Source organism: Trichechus manatus, unplaced genomic scaffold (genome assembly GCF_000243295.1).
Source record: "Trichechus manatus latirostris isolate Lorelei unplaced genomic scaffold, TriManLat1.0 scaffold00003, whole genome shotgun sequence".
Classification (NCBI taxonomy): Eukaryota; Metazoa; Chordata; class Mammalia; order Sirenia; family Trichechidae; genus Trichechus; species Trichechus manatus.
Window position 1 is genome coordinate 22380005 of NW_004443939.1, and position 15489 is coordinate 22395493.

General features: G+C 36.6%; 1 protein-coding gene across 2 annotated transcripts; it reads left to right on the forward strand.

The window, feature by feature from the left end:
- Positions 1 to 4387: 4387 nt before the first annotated feature.
- Positions 4388 to 15157, forward strand: FPGT (fucose-1-phosphate guanylyltransferase). 2 transcript variants are annotated; one of them, XM_004369063.3, is made up of 4 exons: positions 4388 to 4485; positions 6568 to 6735; positions 8788 to 8880; positions 11379 to 15157. In XM_004369063.3, exons 1-4 carry the CDS (start codon positions 4404 to 4406, stop codon positions 12833 to 12835), a joined length of 1800 nt encoding a protein of 599 aa, XP_004369120.1. In that variant the 5' UTR covers positions 4388 to 4403; the 3' UTR covers positions 12836 to 15157. The 2 variants fall into 2 exon arrangements, with proteins under 2 accessions (XP_004369120.1, XP_023586868.1); XM_023731100.1 differs by lacking the exon at positions 8788 to 8880 and having other exon boundaries at positions 4390 to 4485.
- The last annotated feature ends 332 nt before the right edge of the window (positions 15158 to 15489 follow it).

Here is a 15489-nt window from a genome sequence, read left to right on the forward strand (position 1 = left end):
TTCAAATATCAGATTAACAAAAATATTAAATTACTAATATAAAGTATTGGCAAGAGAGTGATGAGCCTTCTCATATATTGCTGAGACTATAAATTTGAAAAATTTTTAAAAAGTTAATTTGTCAGTATCTATTAAAATTAAAACTGGGCATGTTCTTTAAGCCATCAATTATATTTATAGATATATATTCACATGTGCACAAAGATATTCTCTGCATCATTTCTTGGAATAGTGAAAAACTGTAAACCTCCTATATATCTGGCAATATGGTAATGGTTATATTCCAGGGTACAATGAAATACTATTCAGCTGTCAAAAGAAATGAAGTAAATTTATATGTATCAATACAGATTCTCTCCAAGATACATATGAATAGTTTTTTAAGTCTATTTATTATAAAGTAACATTGAGTCATAAAAGTATCTATGTACATATAAATAAATACATTTAAAAAAGTTATCCAAAGTAATAGAACAGACTGATATGCATGGTTACTATGTAGAAAGAAGACGGATGTAAGAGTGGTACAAAAGCGCTGACAGAGGTCTTTCATTTTTTTAGTCTAAATACATTCACATTGTTTTATTTTTTATCAAAAAAAGTATATTAAGTATTGCTTTGTCAATATTTTTAAATATAATAAAACAAAACTATAACTTAATTTATAAGAGAAAAATAAAATGGACAGAGGCTATTAGGGGATTAATTTCCAAAAGAAGAATCCCAAGCAGCAAAAAAAATGAAAAGATGCTCAAAATAACTGGTAATAAATGAAATGCAAATCAAAACAAAAGATAGCAATTTATATGCTTCAGATTAGCAATATTTTATTATAATACCAAGGCTGTGAAAACACGGAAGCCCTTAAACACTGCTAGTGGGAGAATAAATTGGTATAATCACTTTAACCATTTTCCAATAAAGTTGAAAATGCATACACCTAATAACTCAAACATTCTGTGGCTAAGGGTTATTTTCTGAAAGTGATTAGCCCAAAACTGGAAACAAATGTCCAACAAAAGGCAAATAGATAAATGCATCAATAGCTGGTGGCTTTCTGAATAAAAGCAATAAAAGAAAAATTTCTAGGCAATCTAATCAAGAAAAAAAGAAATCAATATTAGCATGGCCGAATGTTAATTGCAGAGAATTTTTTTAATAATAAGAAAATATTATGAAGTACTTCAAATTCATTAGAATTTTATAGTACAATATTTTGCACAGGAGCCCTCATGGCACAGTAGGTAAGAGCTATGGCTGCTAACCAAAAGGTTGCCAGTTTGAATCCACCACGCGCCCCTTGGAAACTCTATGGGACAGTTTTACTCTGTCCTACAGGGTCGCTATGAGTTGAAATCGACTTAACCATAATGGTATATTCTGCACTATTTTAAATTTGCATAAAAATATAATTTAAAACTTAAATTTAATTTTCTGAAAATATACAAAGTGTCAAAGTTAACTAAAATGAAGTAGAAAAACCTATACAGTGCAATAATCCTGGCTTTAAAAATTGTAAATCAGGCTGCATAAGGTCTCTGAATTTACAAAGGTAAAAACTGGAAAAATACTTGAAATAATTATTACAATATCCAAGCCATTAAATTTCCCCCTACTGGCCACGATCCACATATCCATCTGACTTTTATAAAAAGTAAGGCTTGCCTTAAAATAAAATCCAAACTCCTTAACTTGAGCTATAGTGTTCCAGCTGATATAACCCTCTGACCTCATCTATCTTCAATCTTCCTGTTCCTCTCTATGCTTAAGTAGCATCACTTTTGTTTCTTATAAAAATTTTGTTTGCTCTGTCTCAGGCTTGCTATTTGCCCTGCCTGAAATGGTCTTCCCCCATATTTTTATGAGGTTGGCTCTTTTTCATTATTTGATTCTCAGCTCATATAATACCTTCTCAAAGAAACCATCTATGACCATCCCTCCCAGAACTATGAAATGTTCTATTTATTACTTTCTGTAATAGAGTCTATTATATCATCCTATTTTATTTCCCTCACAGTACTTACCACTATCTGAAGTTTTCTTACTTGGTTACTTTTTATTGTCTACTTCACCTTATTAGAATGTAAAGTCCATGAGCATACAGGCTCTGTTGACTTTCATCTCCTGGGACCTCATTTAGTTCCATGGTTTAAAATTCGTTCCTTCTGTATGTTTACAGGAGCCCTGGTGGCACAGTGGTTAAGAGCTTGGCTGTTAACCAAAAGGTCAGCAATTCAAATCCACTACCTACTCCTTGGAAACCCTATGGGGTAGTTCTACTCTGTTCTATAGGGTCACTGAGTCAGAAGAATTGACTTGATGAGAGTGGGTTTGTTTGTTTTTTTTTGGGGGGGGGGGTATGTTTACAAAGGAGCCTTGGTGGCCACAATGGTTAGGTGTTCAGCTGCTACAAGGTCAGGTTTGAACCCAAAACCACCAGCAGGTCCTCGAGAGAAAAGACCTGAACATCTGCTCCCGTAGAGATTACCAAAACCCAAACCAAACCCGTTGCCATTGAGTGGATTCCAACTCGCAGCAACCCTATAGGACAGAGTAGAACTACCCCATAGGGTTTCCAAGGTTGTAATCTTTACAGAAGCAGATTCCCGTATCTTTCTTCCAAGGAGCAGCTGGTGGGTTCGAACACTCATTTAGCAGATAAGCACTTAACCACTGTGCCACTGGGGTCCTTAATCTCCTACCACTAATGGTGATTTATAGCTTTCTTGTATGTAATGATGAAGAGATTAATCTGTAAACGTCATTATAAACTAGGTTCTCTGCAAGAGAAATACCCAGATACGCACCTACAAAATACAAACCTAATAGGTGTCGTAGCGGAAAAAAGACCCCAGACTCAAATTTAATCAAAGGAGATTTTTATTAAGCCAAGACAAAGACTATTATTTGAATGAGGGAGATCATCAGGATGTACCCTGTAGAGAGACCAAAGGAATCCTCTGAATCACAGTTGCGTGTCCATTATATATTACAGGGGACAAAGAAAATCAGCACAAGGTCATGGTTGGTAGCAGGTCAATTTATCACTGTAGGTGGGACCGCAGAATCAGGGAAAGGACCATGACAATGAAATGTACATAATTACCAGGTTACAAAAAGTTACAGGATTGGTTCTGGGGTTTTAATTACCTGGCTATGTGGTGGCTGGGGTCCATTCATGATCATGTGACCACGAGTCATAGTCAAAAGGTGATTATAAGACAATAGCAGGGCCCCAACCTTTAACTGAAATCAGATAACATGCGTTATGAAGCATTTTTCTTTGTTTTACTTATTCTGTTAAAAAATCCGTTGCCCTCGGGTGGATTCTGACTCACAGTGACCCTACAGGACAGAGTAGAACTGCCCCATAGGGTTTCCAGGAGAGGCTGGTGGATTCCAACTGCCGACCTTTTGGTTAGCAGCCAAGCTCTTAACCACTGCACCACCAGGTACACTTATTTACTAGCCAGTGGAGAAACCTGTTGTGCCAGTTTTTCTATCACATAACTAGGGGAAAGGGAAATTGGACCTTATCCTAGCTTTTCTTACTATGGCCAAGCCCTATAAAATTTAGGGGGTCTCCACTCTCCAGATCATAAGGCTGCCTTATTCTCAAGGACGTTACTTAAAGTTCTAGTAAGTTCTGCAATATACAAAAGCATGACAGAATATCACAAACGTTAGGCGCTTGATTGCGGACCCTGAATTTCATAGAACTTCCGAAGGCAACATGGTGAAAGCCGACTTGTATAGTCGGTGGAGCCATCTAAAAACGGCGAAGAGTGGTAAGGCTTGCTCTCCAATAGATGCAAGGACAAAGAAACCACAAACCCAAGGTTGTGAAGAGAATACAAATTTAAATATTCATACTCTGCATGTCGATCAGGTGTTCGGGGCTGTTGGGTCCAGATGACCCTAGGGAGGAATCACTGTCAGGAGGTCCTCGGGAACTAACTGCTCCTGGCTGAAGCAAACCACCAGTTTGAGAGGACAAACGGCTTTTTGAGAGAAAGCTGGAAGCTAGGTTGTCTTCTTCTCAGCGAGTCAGGTCTAGCAATTTTGCCACCCAACCTGACCAACTCACCAGGTCAACCGGGCTGCAAATGCCTTCTGAGTTGGGAACACGGGTCCTGGAGCCAGTACAGTCCGACAAATTGCTACGTGGCCATCTGCTTTCAGACCGTTGCTAGGGAAACCGGGCAAAACTCTGAGTTCACCCCATGGTTTTCCCTGGGCAGACCTAGACGCTCCGGGGGCGTGGTTACAGGAGTGACGCACGGAAGGGGCGGGGCAGAGGCGAAACGAACCTGTAGGGACATGCTACACTCCCGAGCGCATGCGTACTGTGCTGCTGCGCCGGATTCTTGGGAGTCTTTAGCTGGCTGCGGGAGAAGTCGGCTATGGCAGCCGCGAGGGTCTCGCCAGACATATGCCTGCGAGAAGCCACCCAGCGAAAGTTGCGGATGTTTTCAGAGCTGAGAGGTACCAAAGGAGGAACCCGAACTTTCCTGGGCATGGAGAGGGAGGGTGCTTCCGCGCCAGATTTCCTGGACTGTTACTTCCTGCCCTCTCACCTACGGGCCTAGGACGCTGGCCCAAAACAAACAAACAAAACCTATTGCCGTCGAGTCGATTCTGACTCATAGCGACCTTATAGGACAGAGTAAAACTGCCCCATAGGGTTTCCAAGGAGCGCCTGGTGGATTCGAAGGGCCGAGCTTTTGATTAGCATCCATAGCTCTTAACCACTACGCCACCAGGGTTTCCTAAGGACGCTGGCCCAGGAATAGCTAATATTCCTTTTTTATTCTTCTATCACTGTACCTTATTTACGTTGTATTTGCTGTTTCCTTTCTTTAACTTTATTCCTAGTGATAACCAAACCCGTTGTCTTTGAGTGGATTCCGACCCGTAGCGACCCCGTAGAACAGAATAGAACTCTCCCTCAGGGTTTCCAAGGAGCCGCTGGTGGATTTGAACTGCCAACCCTTTGGTTAGCAGCGGAGCTCTTAACCACTGCACCAGCAGTGCCCCATTCCTAGTAACACAGGTATCAAAATAAGGAAGCAGGAAGGAGGGAAAAAAAGAAACTATTAACCTGGGAAGTGAAACTGTAAATCCTGGTTATGCATATGGTTAGCTCATTAGCAAAAAGTTATTTTAAATAAATCTAAAAGTTCTAAGACATAATGTTTAGACGCTTATAAAATAGATCTTATTTTTTTCCCTCCTGTGCTTCTCCAGCTGTTTCACCAGTTTGTTCTGTAATGTAAATGGTTACCAGTGGAAAAATAAGGGAAAAATCAAGAAACCATGGAAGAATTATAGATTAAAAAATAAAAGGAGGAAATTTGGTATGAAGAGTGTTTAAAAAACAAAAAAAACTATACTACTTGCCATTCCCTGTACAATTATTTAATAAAAGTTATATTGTTGATACAATGACTGAAAAATTACAGGGATGAATACTTGGAAGGCATTAAATTGTTCAAAACTATTAGATTCTAGCTGCCAAGTTGTTTGTTTTATAATAAAAGCTCTTACTCATCTAGTTTATCAATAAACAAGAGCATCCAACTGTCTACCAAAAATACAGTCTGTCTTTTAATGAGTTCATCAGAATTTTTCTGTTATCCAGAATATTGTGTCATATTCTAATAGCCTTTGTAATCTTGCGTGGTTCAGTGTAAGAAAAAACGAAGCACCCACGTTTATAAACAGCAACATTGAAGGATTGGATCCTTGTGTTGAATCTTTGTTAACCAACAAACATTAAATGGCCGTGATAGGTGAAATTTGATTTTCAAAGCTGGAGATTCATTTATTTATTCCTTTGTCCCATCTTCTTATTTCAGAATTGAAGCAGTAGTCAAAAGTACCTTGCTTAATCAAGAAACATAACATCCTTAAGAATTTCTAAATAAATGAGATTTTAGACCATGAAAACGCAAGTAAACTAAAAGACAGAGTAAAACTGTGGTCAATCTTCATTAGAACTATTTCAATCATACTTAAAACCCGTTGCTGTTGAGTGAGTCGACTCCTACTCATGGTAACCCGATGTGTGTCAGAGTAGAACTGTGCTCCATATGGTTTTCAGTGGCTTTAATCTTAGGAAGTAGATTGCCAGGTGGATTCAAACTGCCAACCTCAGTAAACAGCAGAGCTCAAACGATTTTCAATGCACAGGGATCTTTGATCATACTTGTTAGTTGCCATTGGGTGGATTCTGATTCATGGTAACTCTGTGTGTGCAGAATAGAAATGTTCCATTGGATTTTCAAGGCTGTGATCTTTTGGAAGCAGATCACTAGGCCTGTCTTCCGAGACAATTTATGGTGGATTAGAACTGCCAACCTTTGGCTAGTAGTTGAGTGTTTAACCATTTATGCCATCCAGGGGCTCCTGGATCATACTTATTCCCTAATTCTCAAAAGTAGAAGATACATCTATGAAGATGATAATAAATGTTACCTATTTTTTTCCCTTCTTTCCAAATAGGCAAACTTGTAACACCTAGAGAATTCTAAAAATTTTTATCATTTCTTTGCTTTTTCCAACCAGGCAAACCTGTAGCAGCTGGAGAATTCTGGGACATTGTTGCAATAACAGCTGCTGATAAACAACAGGAACTTGCTTATAAGCAACAGCTGTCAGAAAAGCTGAAAAGAAAAGAGTTACCCCTTGGAGTTCAGTATCATGTTTTTGTTGATCCTGTTGGAGCCAAAATTGGTATGCATTTTATGGCAAGATTTATAACAAGTTTTAGGCAGAGCAATCATTGAACAAGTCTTTCTGTGGCCTACAGTTGATAAATTGTATATCCTTCCATACATGTCCTCTACTAATACCTTTAAATTTTAATTTAACTTAAATTGACTCTTTTTTTAAGGAAAAAAAGGCATAACAATTTTTCATACGCATTGTGAGTTGTAGTGAGAACTTCCAGAGTGTTATTTAAAAGAAAATTAGTTTTAGTGACATTTACTCTACTCAGATAGTAAATATTCCTTTGGACCTTATGAGTAAAGCTCTTAAGGTTCCTCTTCACCCTGAAATTTATAAAGAAATTTACATAAAGGGAGCAAATCAGGAAAAATACATACTTGGCCTCTTGGGACCACAAGGTAGAATGTAAAAGAGCCCAGTCTAATGGCTTAAGTATCGTAGAATATTTACTTAAAAACCCCAGTTCAGGTCAACCTTGTCCTTTGACCTTGCATTTCAAATAAAATTTTCCTGAGGTCCATTTACTTTAAAAAAATTTTTTTTTAATTGTACTGTAGGTGAAGGTTTACAGAACAAATAGTTTCTCATTAAATAGTCAGTACACATATTGTTTCATGACATTGGTTAACAACCCCACGACATGTCAACACTCTCCCTTCTCAACCTTGGAGGACGTTTTTTTTCGTGAAAATATACATAGCTAAAGATACACCATTTCAAAAGTTTCTATGTGTACAGTCCAGTGTTGCAGTTGTGCTGCTATTCTCACTATCCTTTTCCAAATTATCCCATCACCATTGTCTTCAACTCACTGTCCCCTAGGCTTCCCATCAAATCTTTTGAGTTGCTGTTGTCAGTTTGATCTCACATAGATAATTCTTTTTTTGTTCTTCTTATACTTTAGATGAAGGTTTACAAAACAAAATAGTTTCTCATTAAGCAGTTAGTACACGTATTGCCCTATAACAATGGTTAACAACCCCACAACTTGTCAACACTGTCCTTATTCAACCTTGGGTTCCCTGTCACCAGCTTTCCTGTCCCCTCCTGCCTTGTAGTCCTTGTCCCTGGACTGCTGTGCCTCATTAGTCTCTTTGGCTGAACGGTGAACCTCAGGAGTGACTTCACCACTGAGCTAAAAAGGTGTCTGGGGGCCATACTCTCAGGGTTTCTCCAGTCTCTGTCAGGCCAGTAAATCTGGTCTTTTTATGTGTGTTAGAATTTTGTTCTACATCCTTCTCCAGCTCTGTCCAGAATCCTCTGTTACAATCCTGGTCAGAGCAGTCAGTGGTGGTAGCTGGGCACCATCCAGCTGTACTAGACTCAGTCTGGTGGAGGCCTTGGTAGCTATGGTCCATTAGTCCTTTGGACTAATCTTTTCCTTGTATTGTGTTCTTTTCACATTCCCTTGCTCCCGAAGGGATGAGACCAGTGGAGTATCTTAGATGGCTGCTGACAGGCTTTTAAGACCCCAGATGCTGCTCACCAAGGTAGAATGTAGAACATTGTCTTTATAAAATGTGTCATGCCAATTGAGCCAGATGATCCCCGAGACCGTGGTCCCCACAGCCCCCTGAAGGCCATTTTCCATGTGATACTCAAACCTGAAGCTCCTTGATAACAGGAGGTACTGAATCTGTGTTTCCAATTGGCGTTGTTCTAATTATGCAACATTGTTTTAATCCTCACGATTATGAACTCACTACTTTTATCATTCCCATGTTTAGAAGAGAAACTGGAACTTAAAATTTGTCCAAGGTTAGTGATAGTTACATGTAAGATTTTTTTTAAGAAACCAGTTCTAAAAAACTTTTTAGGAAAGAAAGCTAACTTGAGTATATGATTTTGTCATATGGGAGAATTATTTAAATGGGTTTCATTATTAATTGTTTATTTGTAATAAGATGTGTTTCTTTTGCTACTACCTTTGCTGTCTTTCTGCTTAGTTAATGGTAGTCAAAAGCTGTGTTCTTAAAGTGATAAAACCTAAATCTACCATAATTATGACGTTTTGGTAGCTTTCTATGAAATTGTGCTTTTTACTTTATTTTTAAGGAAATGGAGGATCAACACTTTGTACTCTTCAGTGTTTGGAAAAGCTATATGGAGATAAATGGAGTTCCTTTACCATCCTATTAATTCACTCTGGTAAAGTTATTCTTTACTCATTTACATTTTCTTTTGAGTATTTCACCACTGATACCCTAGAGAATTTTCTTTTTTCTTTAGTCTTTTAAGTTGTTCTGCTTTGAAAACAAATATGTCATGCTTTTCTTGGTATGTTTAGATTTTAAGCAGCATAATTTTATTCAGAAAATTTAAATATCCTTAAAATTGTAGATCACATACATCATCAACTTTTTAATGGAAGTTGCTTTTGGTATGTGTATAGAAAATTATTTTCCTAAGACAGAACCCATTAAAATATGGCCATTTCTTGGGAATGCTTTAGAGGGCATTTTTGTTGTGGGGAAGAGGCTGGTTCACCTCTGTGATGCCTAGACTTTCCCCTTAGATTTTTTGTCTTATTCTTCGTGGACAAAAGATATAACCCTTAAAGAGTTTTAAAAATAAAATGTAAAGTTTTAAAAATGAAAAGATGATGGCGAAACACAGAGTTGACAAGTAAGTACATAAGGGGGAAAACATGCATAAAAGAGGACATTCTGAAACAAAAAGTGGGAAAAACATACTCTCAAAGGATAGTCTTTTAAACTGAATAAATTTAGTTGTATGAAAAATTTGGTTATATGAAAACCTCTGTTATTTTTCTCTGTATATTAGGGGTTCGTGAAAATTTCTTCTTGGACTGGCACCAGTCCAGGGACAGATACTTTAGAACCACTCATTGACATGGCTTCCAAGGCACTTTCCAATTCTTACAATTCATATTTTTACAGAGCAATAATTCTTTATAAAGATGATGTCAAACTAAAATGTCTAAGTTTTAGGTTTAAGACTAACTAAAAAAGTTAAATGTATAGTTTTATTCCAGAAAAAGCATAATTACCAATTTAGGAAAATTTAAATTGGACACCAGAAAATTCACAGTTTGAAATAGATAATTCTTATAATGCTAAACTTTACTATTGACTAGTTTTCCAAAACAGAAAAGTAGAATATTAGCTTTCCTTTGTTGAACAATATAGTATGTGCAAAGTATTTAATATATATTATCGATCTCACAAAACATGATAAGTTAACTTATTCTACACTTGCTGATTTGGAAATTGCGATTTAATGGATAAGTAACTTATTCAAAGATAAACAACTAAAACATGGTGAACCAGGATTTTAACTCATTTTTGTTTAACTCATTTTACTACATCATGCTACTTTTCAGTATAATTATATTAAAATGATTTAAGATATTTAATTTATTTAGGAGAACAGAGTTTTCAAAAATTAAGAGGTTATTAGACTCATTTTTTTTTTTCTTAAATTGTTTAAATGAAGTTTACATTTCAAGTTAGTCTCCCCTACAAGATTTTGTACATGCATTGTTATGTGACCCTAATTGCTCACCCTATTCTGCGACAGCACACTCCTTCTTTCCACTTCTGATTCCTCATGTCCATTCAACCAGCTCTTAACCCTGTCTGCCTTCCCATCTCACCTCTGGACAGAAGCTGCCCCTTTGGTCTCTTGTATGTACTTGACTAAGAGGCACACTCTTCACGAGTATCACTTTATGTCCCACAGTCCAGAGTTAGCCTCAGAAATTGTTTTAGTTCTGGGCTAGTAGAGAATCCAGGGGCCGTGCTTTCCGGGGTACCTCCAGTCTCAGTCAGACCATTAAGTCTGGTCTTACTAGAATTTGAGTTCTGCACCCTGTCTTTCTGTTGCTCCATCCGGGACTCTCTGTGTGTTCCCTGTCAGGGCGGTCATTGGTGGTAGCTGGGCATCATCTAGTTCTTCTGGTCTCAGGCTGATGAAGTCTCTGGTTTATGTGGCCCTTTCTGTCTCTTGGGCTAATACTTGCCTTCTGTCTTTGGTGTTCTTCATTCTCCTTTTCTCCAGGTGGTTGGGACCAATTGATGCATCTTAGATGGCCGCTTGCAAGCTTTTAAGACCCCAAACATTAGGCTCGTCTTAAAGGAAGAAAAATTGTCTAAATTACAAACAAGCATAAATTTAAAATGCTTTTAAATAAATGTATTTTTATTTCCTTTAAATGTATGTAGTAATTAGAGGAAAGACACCGTATCTGGAAATTACTATTTAATAGATAATTATATTTTTGAATGATATATCAGTTTTTGTAACAACTTTTTTTCCTATAAAGTAGATCCTTAACATTGGAGTTTAAACGTGGTTGTAACTTATTTAAAATGTAGATACTAGATCATGTTTTAGCCCATGGTCCTTTACACAAGTTAATACGTTGACTTGAAGCAATTCATAGGCACTACAGTACGTTAAAATTGTTTCCTTTTTAGAATCTTTATAACTGTTATATCAAATGGTTACAGAAAAATTACACTTTGAATTTATAATCCGGAATACATTATTCTCTTCTGAGTTACATAGTACATATTATATATCTTTTGAGATATTTTGAGTTGTAACTGATGCTGCTGGGTTTTTAAAATTTTATAAACAATAATAAATTTTTAAATGGTTATTTTGTTTGTTTAATTTTATAGGTGGCTACAGTCAGCGCCTTCCTAATGCAAGTGCTCTGGGGAAAATTTTCACTGCTTTACCTCTTGGTAACCCCATTTATCAGATGTTAGAATTAAAATTAGCCATGTACATTGATTTTCCCTCACATATGAATCCTGGGATTCTGGTTACCTGTGCAGATGATATTGAACTTTATAGTCTTGGAGAATCTGAGTTTATTAGGTTTGACAAGCCTGGCTTTACTGCTTTAGCTCATCCATCTAGTTTGACTGTAGGTACCACCCATGGAGTATTTGTCTTAGAACATTTTGATCACTCAGAACATAGAGACCTTGAGTACAGGTGTTGCTATCGTTTCCTTCATAAGCCCAGTATAGAAATGATGCACCAATGTGATGCTGTGTTTAGAGCCGGAAATTTTTCTCAACAGGACTTTGCTGGGGATAACACACCTTCTCTTAAATTAAACACTGAGTATGTCTACACTGACAGCCTATTTTACATGGATCATAAATCAGCAAAAAAGTTACTTGCTTTTTATGAAAAAATAGGCACGCTGAACTGTGAAATAGATGCATATGGAGATTTTCTGCAGGCTTTGGGACCTGGAGCAACCATGGAGTACACCAGAAACACATCAAATGTCACTAAGGAAGAGTCAGAGTTGATAGATATGAGGCAGAGAATATTTCATCTTCTCAAAGGAACATCGTTAAATGTTGTTGTTCTTAATAACTCCAGATTTTATCACATTGGAACAACTGAAGAGTATTTATTTCATTTGACATCAGAGAGCAGTTTGAAGTCAGAGCTTGGCTTACAGTTCATGGCTTCTAGCATCTTTCCAGCAATACCAGAATGCTTTGGTAGAACTTTCTGTGTCATTCAGAGTATACTGGATTCAGGATGTTCTGTGGCACCTGGCTCAGTTGTGGAGTATTCCAGATTGGGACCTGATGTTTCGGTTGGGGAAAACTGCATTATCAGTGGTTCTTGTATCATAACAAAAGCTGTCCTGCCTGCATATTCTTTTGTGTGCTCTTTAAGTTTAAAGATGAATGGATACATAAAACATTCAACTATGGCATTTGGAGTACAAGACAACTTAAAGAAGAATGTTAAAACATTGTCAGATATAAAGTTACTTCAGTTCTTTGGAGTCTCTTTCCTGTCATGCTTAAATATTTGGAATCTCAAAGTCACAGAGGAACTGTTCTCTGGAAACACGACAAGTTTAAGTTTGTGGACTGCTCGCATTTTCCCAGTCTGTTCTTCTTTGAGTGATTCAGTTACAACATCCTTAAAGATGTTAAGTGCTGTAAAGAATAAGTCAGCATTTAACCTCAATAGCTATCAACTGTTGTCCATTGAAGAAATGCTTGGCTACAAAGATGTAGAAGACATGATAGCTTATAGGGAGCAAATTTTTCAAGAAATTAGTTTAAAGGAAAAGCAATCTGATTTAGAGACATTTTAAATGTTATATACTTTACCTTTCATTGAGCAAGACAGCAAATACAGGAGTTTTCTGTAGACTTTTTTTTAATTTGTTTCACTGAAGTGAACTAATGAAATTTATTTTAACACCATTACTGTAGCATAACATTAATAAAGCACAAATATTGATAAGCCATTTTTGATGCGTTAATATTTCAAGGCAGTAAATTCAAAAGGTGTGCTTTTTTTTTCTTTTGAGTATGTATCACTACTTTAATTTTTCCTTTTAAAATGAGTGGATTTGTGGAGCATTATTTGGTTCATGTAATACCATAATAGTTTTAATTATTGGTAATTTTCACCACAAATTTAGTCCTGTTTAGATGAACTAATAAAAATGGTATGCTATAGGGTCTTCAGAAACAAATCCATAGCTGACAAATTCAGACTAAGTCAATGCTTAACAAACTGTGATTATTTTAATAGATAACTAGATACAAGCAGTTTTGAATTTAGTGTTAAATTTTGTATCTCTTATTTATTCATCTTATCAAAATGAAAAGAATGTATATGTTATTTTATGCTTATGAACTTGAAGATGTGCTTATATATCTTACCTATTTTCTTTAAAATTTTCTTTGAAGTTCTATTCCAATGCATACATATACACAGTTATTTCTGTGAGGAAAATGATAGGAATAATTTGAGAGTTACTGATAATCATATAACTTCATTTTGGCCATTACTCTCATTCTCTCCTATTGACCCCTTTAACAGAACTGTTAAATTGCCAGATGGACCGATTTTACTTTTCATCTTTATTTTTTGTCCACAGTGGTAATGATGCTGAGGAGCAATAATTGTCTAAAAGTTAGACAGCAGGAGGGAGACAGTAGAATAGAAAGACTTAGAAATGTGCAGTTGATGAACATTGGAAAATAAAAATTGGCTAGAACTTCAAGTTATGTGTTCCTGTTTTGGTATAAGCACATATGTAAAATGTCTTCATAACAAAGTCTAATAATTATCTAGAGATAAGATTTGTCAGTGTTTTGTGTTTTAAATTAACATGGGTAAGTTGAAATAAGAACTAGTTCTTATTGCATATGTAAATATTTACATATTACCTTGTCAATATGAGAATAATTGTTTGGTAAACCAAAAGTGACTTGTCTTTGGCCCTCAATTATGTTATTTATATGAGTTTTTTTTTATCCTCATTATTCTGGATTTTTCTTAAAAGTAAAAATATATGGTAGTTATTGTTTAACATTTATGGATCATCAATTTGCAGAGTTTTCAGGGGATGTCATGTGTTTGTCATTCATTAAATGTCCAGTACTGTATTTTACCTAATTTAAAGTGCCGTCAATGACATGATTCACCCTTAAGAAAGAGAAAACACTGCCAATAAAATACGACATAATGCTTTCTTTGTTACTTGGAATTTTTATTTTATATTTATTGAAGATCTCTTTTACATATATCTAGATATAGATTCTTGTCATTATCACTGTGGCATACACATATAATGAAACAAAAAATGAAATACTAAAGTATAGTCAAGACATTTCTAAACTTCACATTCAGAGTCAAACTTTTGAATACTCAAAGTTGTTGATACCCATGTGTTTCCACCCAGTGACACCTTCTATGCTCCAAATATATTGGTAAGGCTGCATTTCCTAAGAGTGACCCACCAGACTACTATCTAGATTTTCCTCCAAGCTACAGATACCTGTTCTGCACATTCTGATTCTGATGCTTCACTCTTTAACAAAACCCAGTTTCATTATTTGACTCAGTTTAATCATGTGTCCCTAAAAGGTAGGTGGCTTCTATTCAAAGTCAGCAGGAAGTTTCTGAAAAATTAATACTCAAGTGTTTTTTAATCATAACCCTGCACAGTGCAAGAATTCTGGTTGCTTTGAAATGTTATCTGTTACTAAGGATTGGGCAGTGTCTCTTACCTTGAGTTGCATTGCTTGGTGTCTAGTATGATATATGCACCACCAACAGCGCACCTAACTCAATTGAGGTGACAATAATATGCATGGCTATGAACAAGTTCACATATGAGCAGACAATAACAACTCCATGACTATTGCTTCCTGGCTAATAGTTATCATAAAATACTGTCAACTGTAAGACACATTCTCTTCTCAGAGATACTAAAATGTGGAGGGAAAAAAAAAAGGGTGAATTAGAGCAAATAATTTCTAACCTAGCTATGATTTAGAATCAACTTGATGGGAACAGGTACAGGATAGGTGTATCTTATTAAGAAGTTCTGAGGCATGGTCAACATGGTGGAGTACTTTGACACTTCCTATATCCCTTTTACAACAAAGACATGGAAAAGCAAGTGATTTTATTCTATATGAATATCTAGGAGCCCTGAACAAGGCAAAATTGAGAAATCCGTCTGAGTGATAGGGGAGAGGAAGACCATTTGGAAGAAGTGAAGAGGGCCAGAGCCGCGGTGGCGAGACTGCAGTGCAACAGCCACGCCAGTCTGCAGTGAAGCAGGCAAATAGCTGTGATGTGCATCCGCTTGGGAAGCAGTTTCCACATCGAGAGAGACCTGGCAGCAGAGATTCTGCTTGGACACACTGAACCAGTAAAAAGCAGCTCTCGAGGCTAAGACAAGTGCATGCATGCACCCTTTTGTAGGGATTAAAAAAAAAGAGCCCA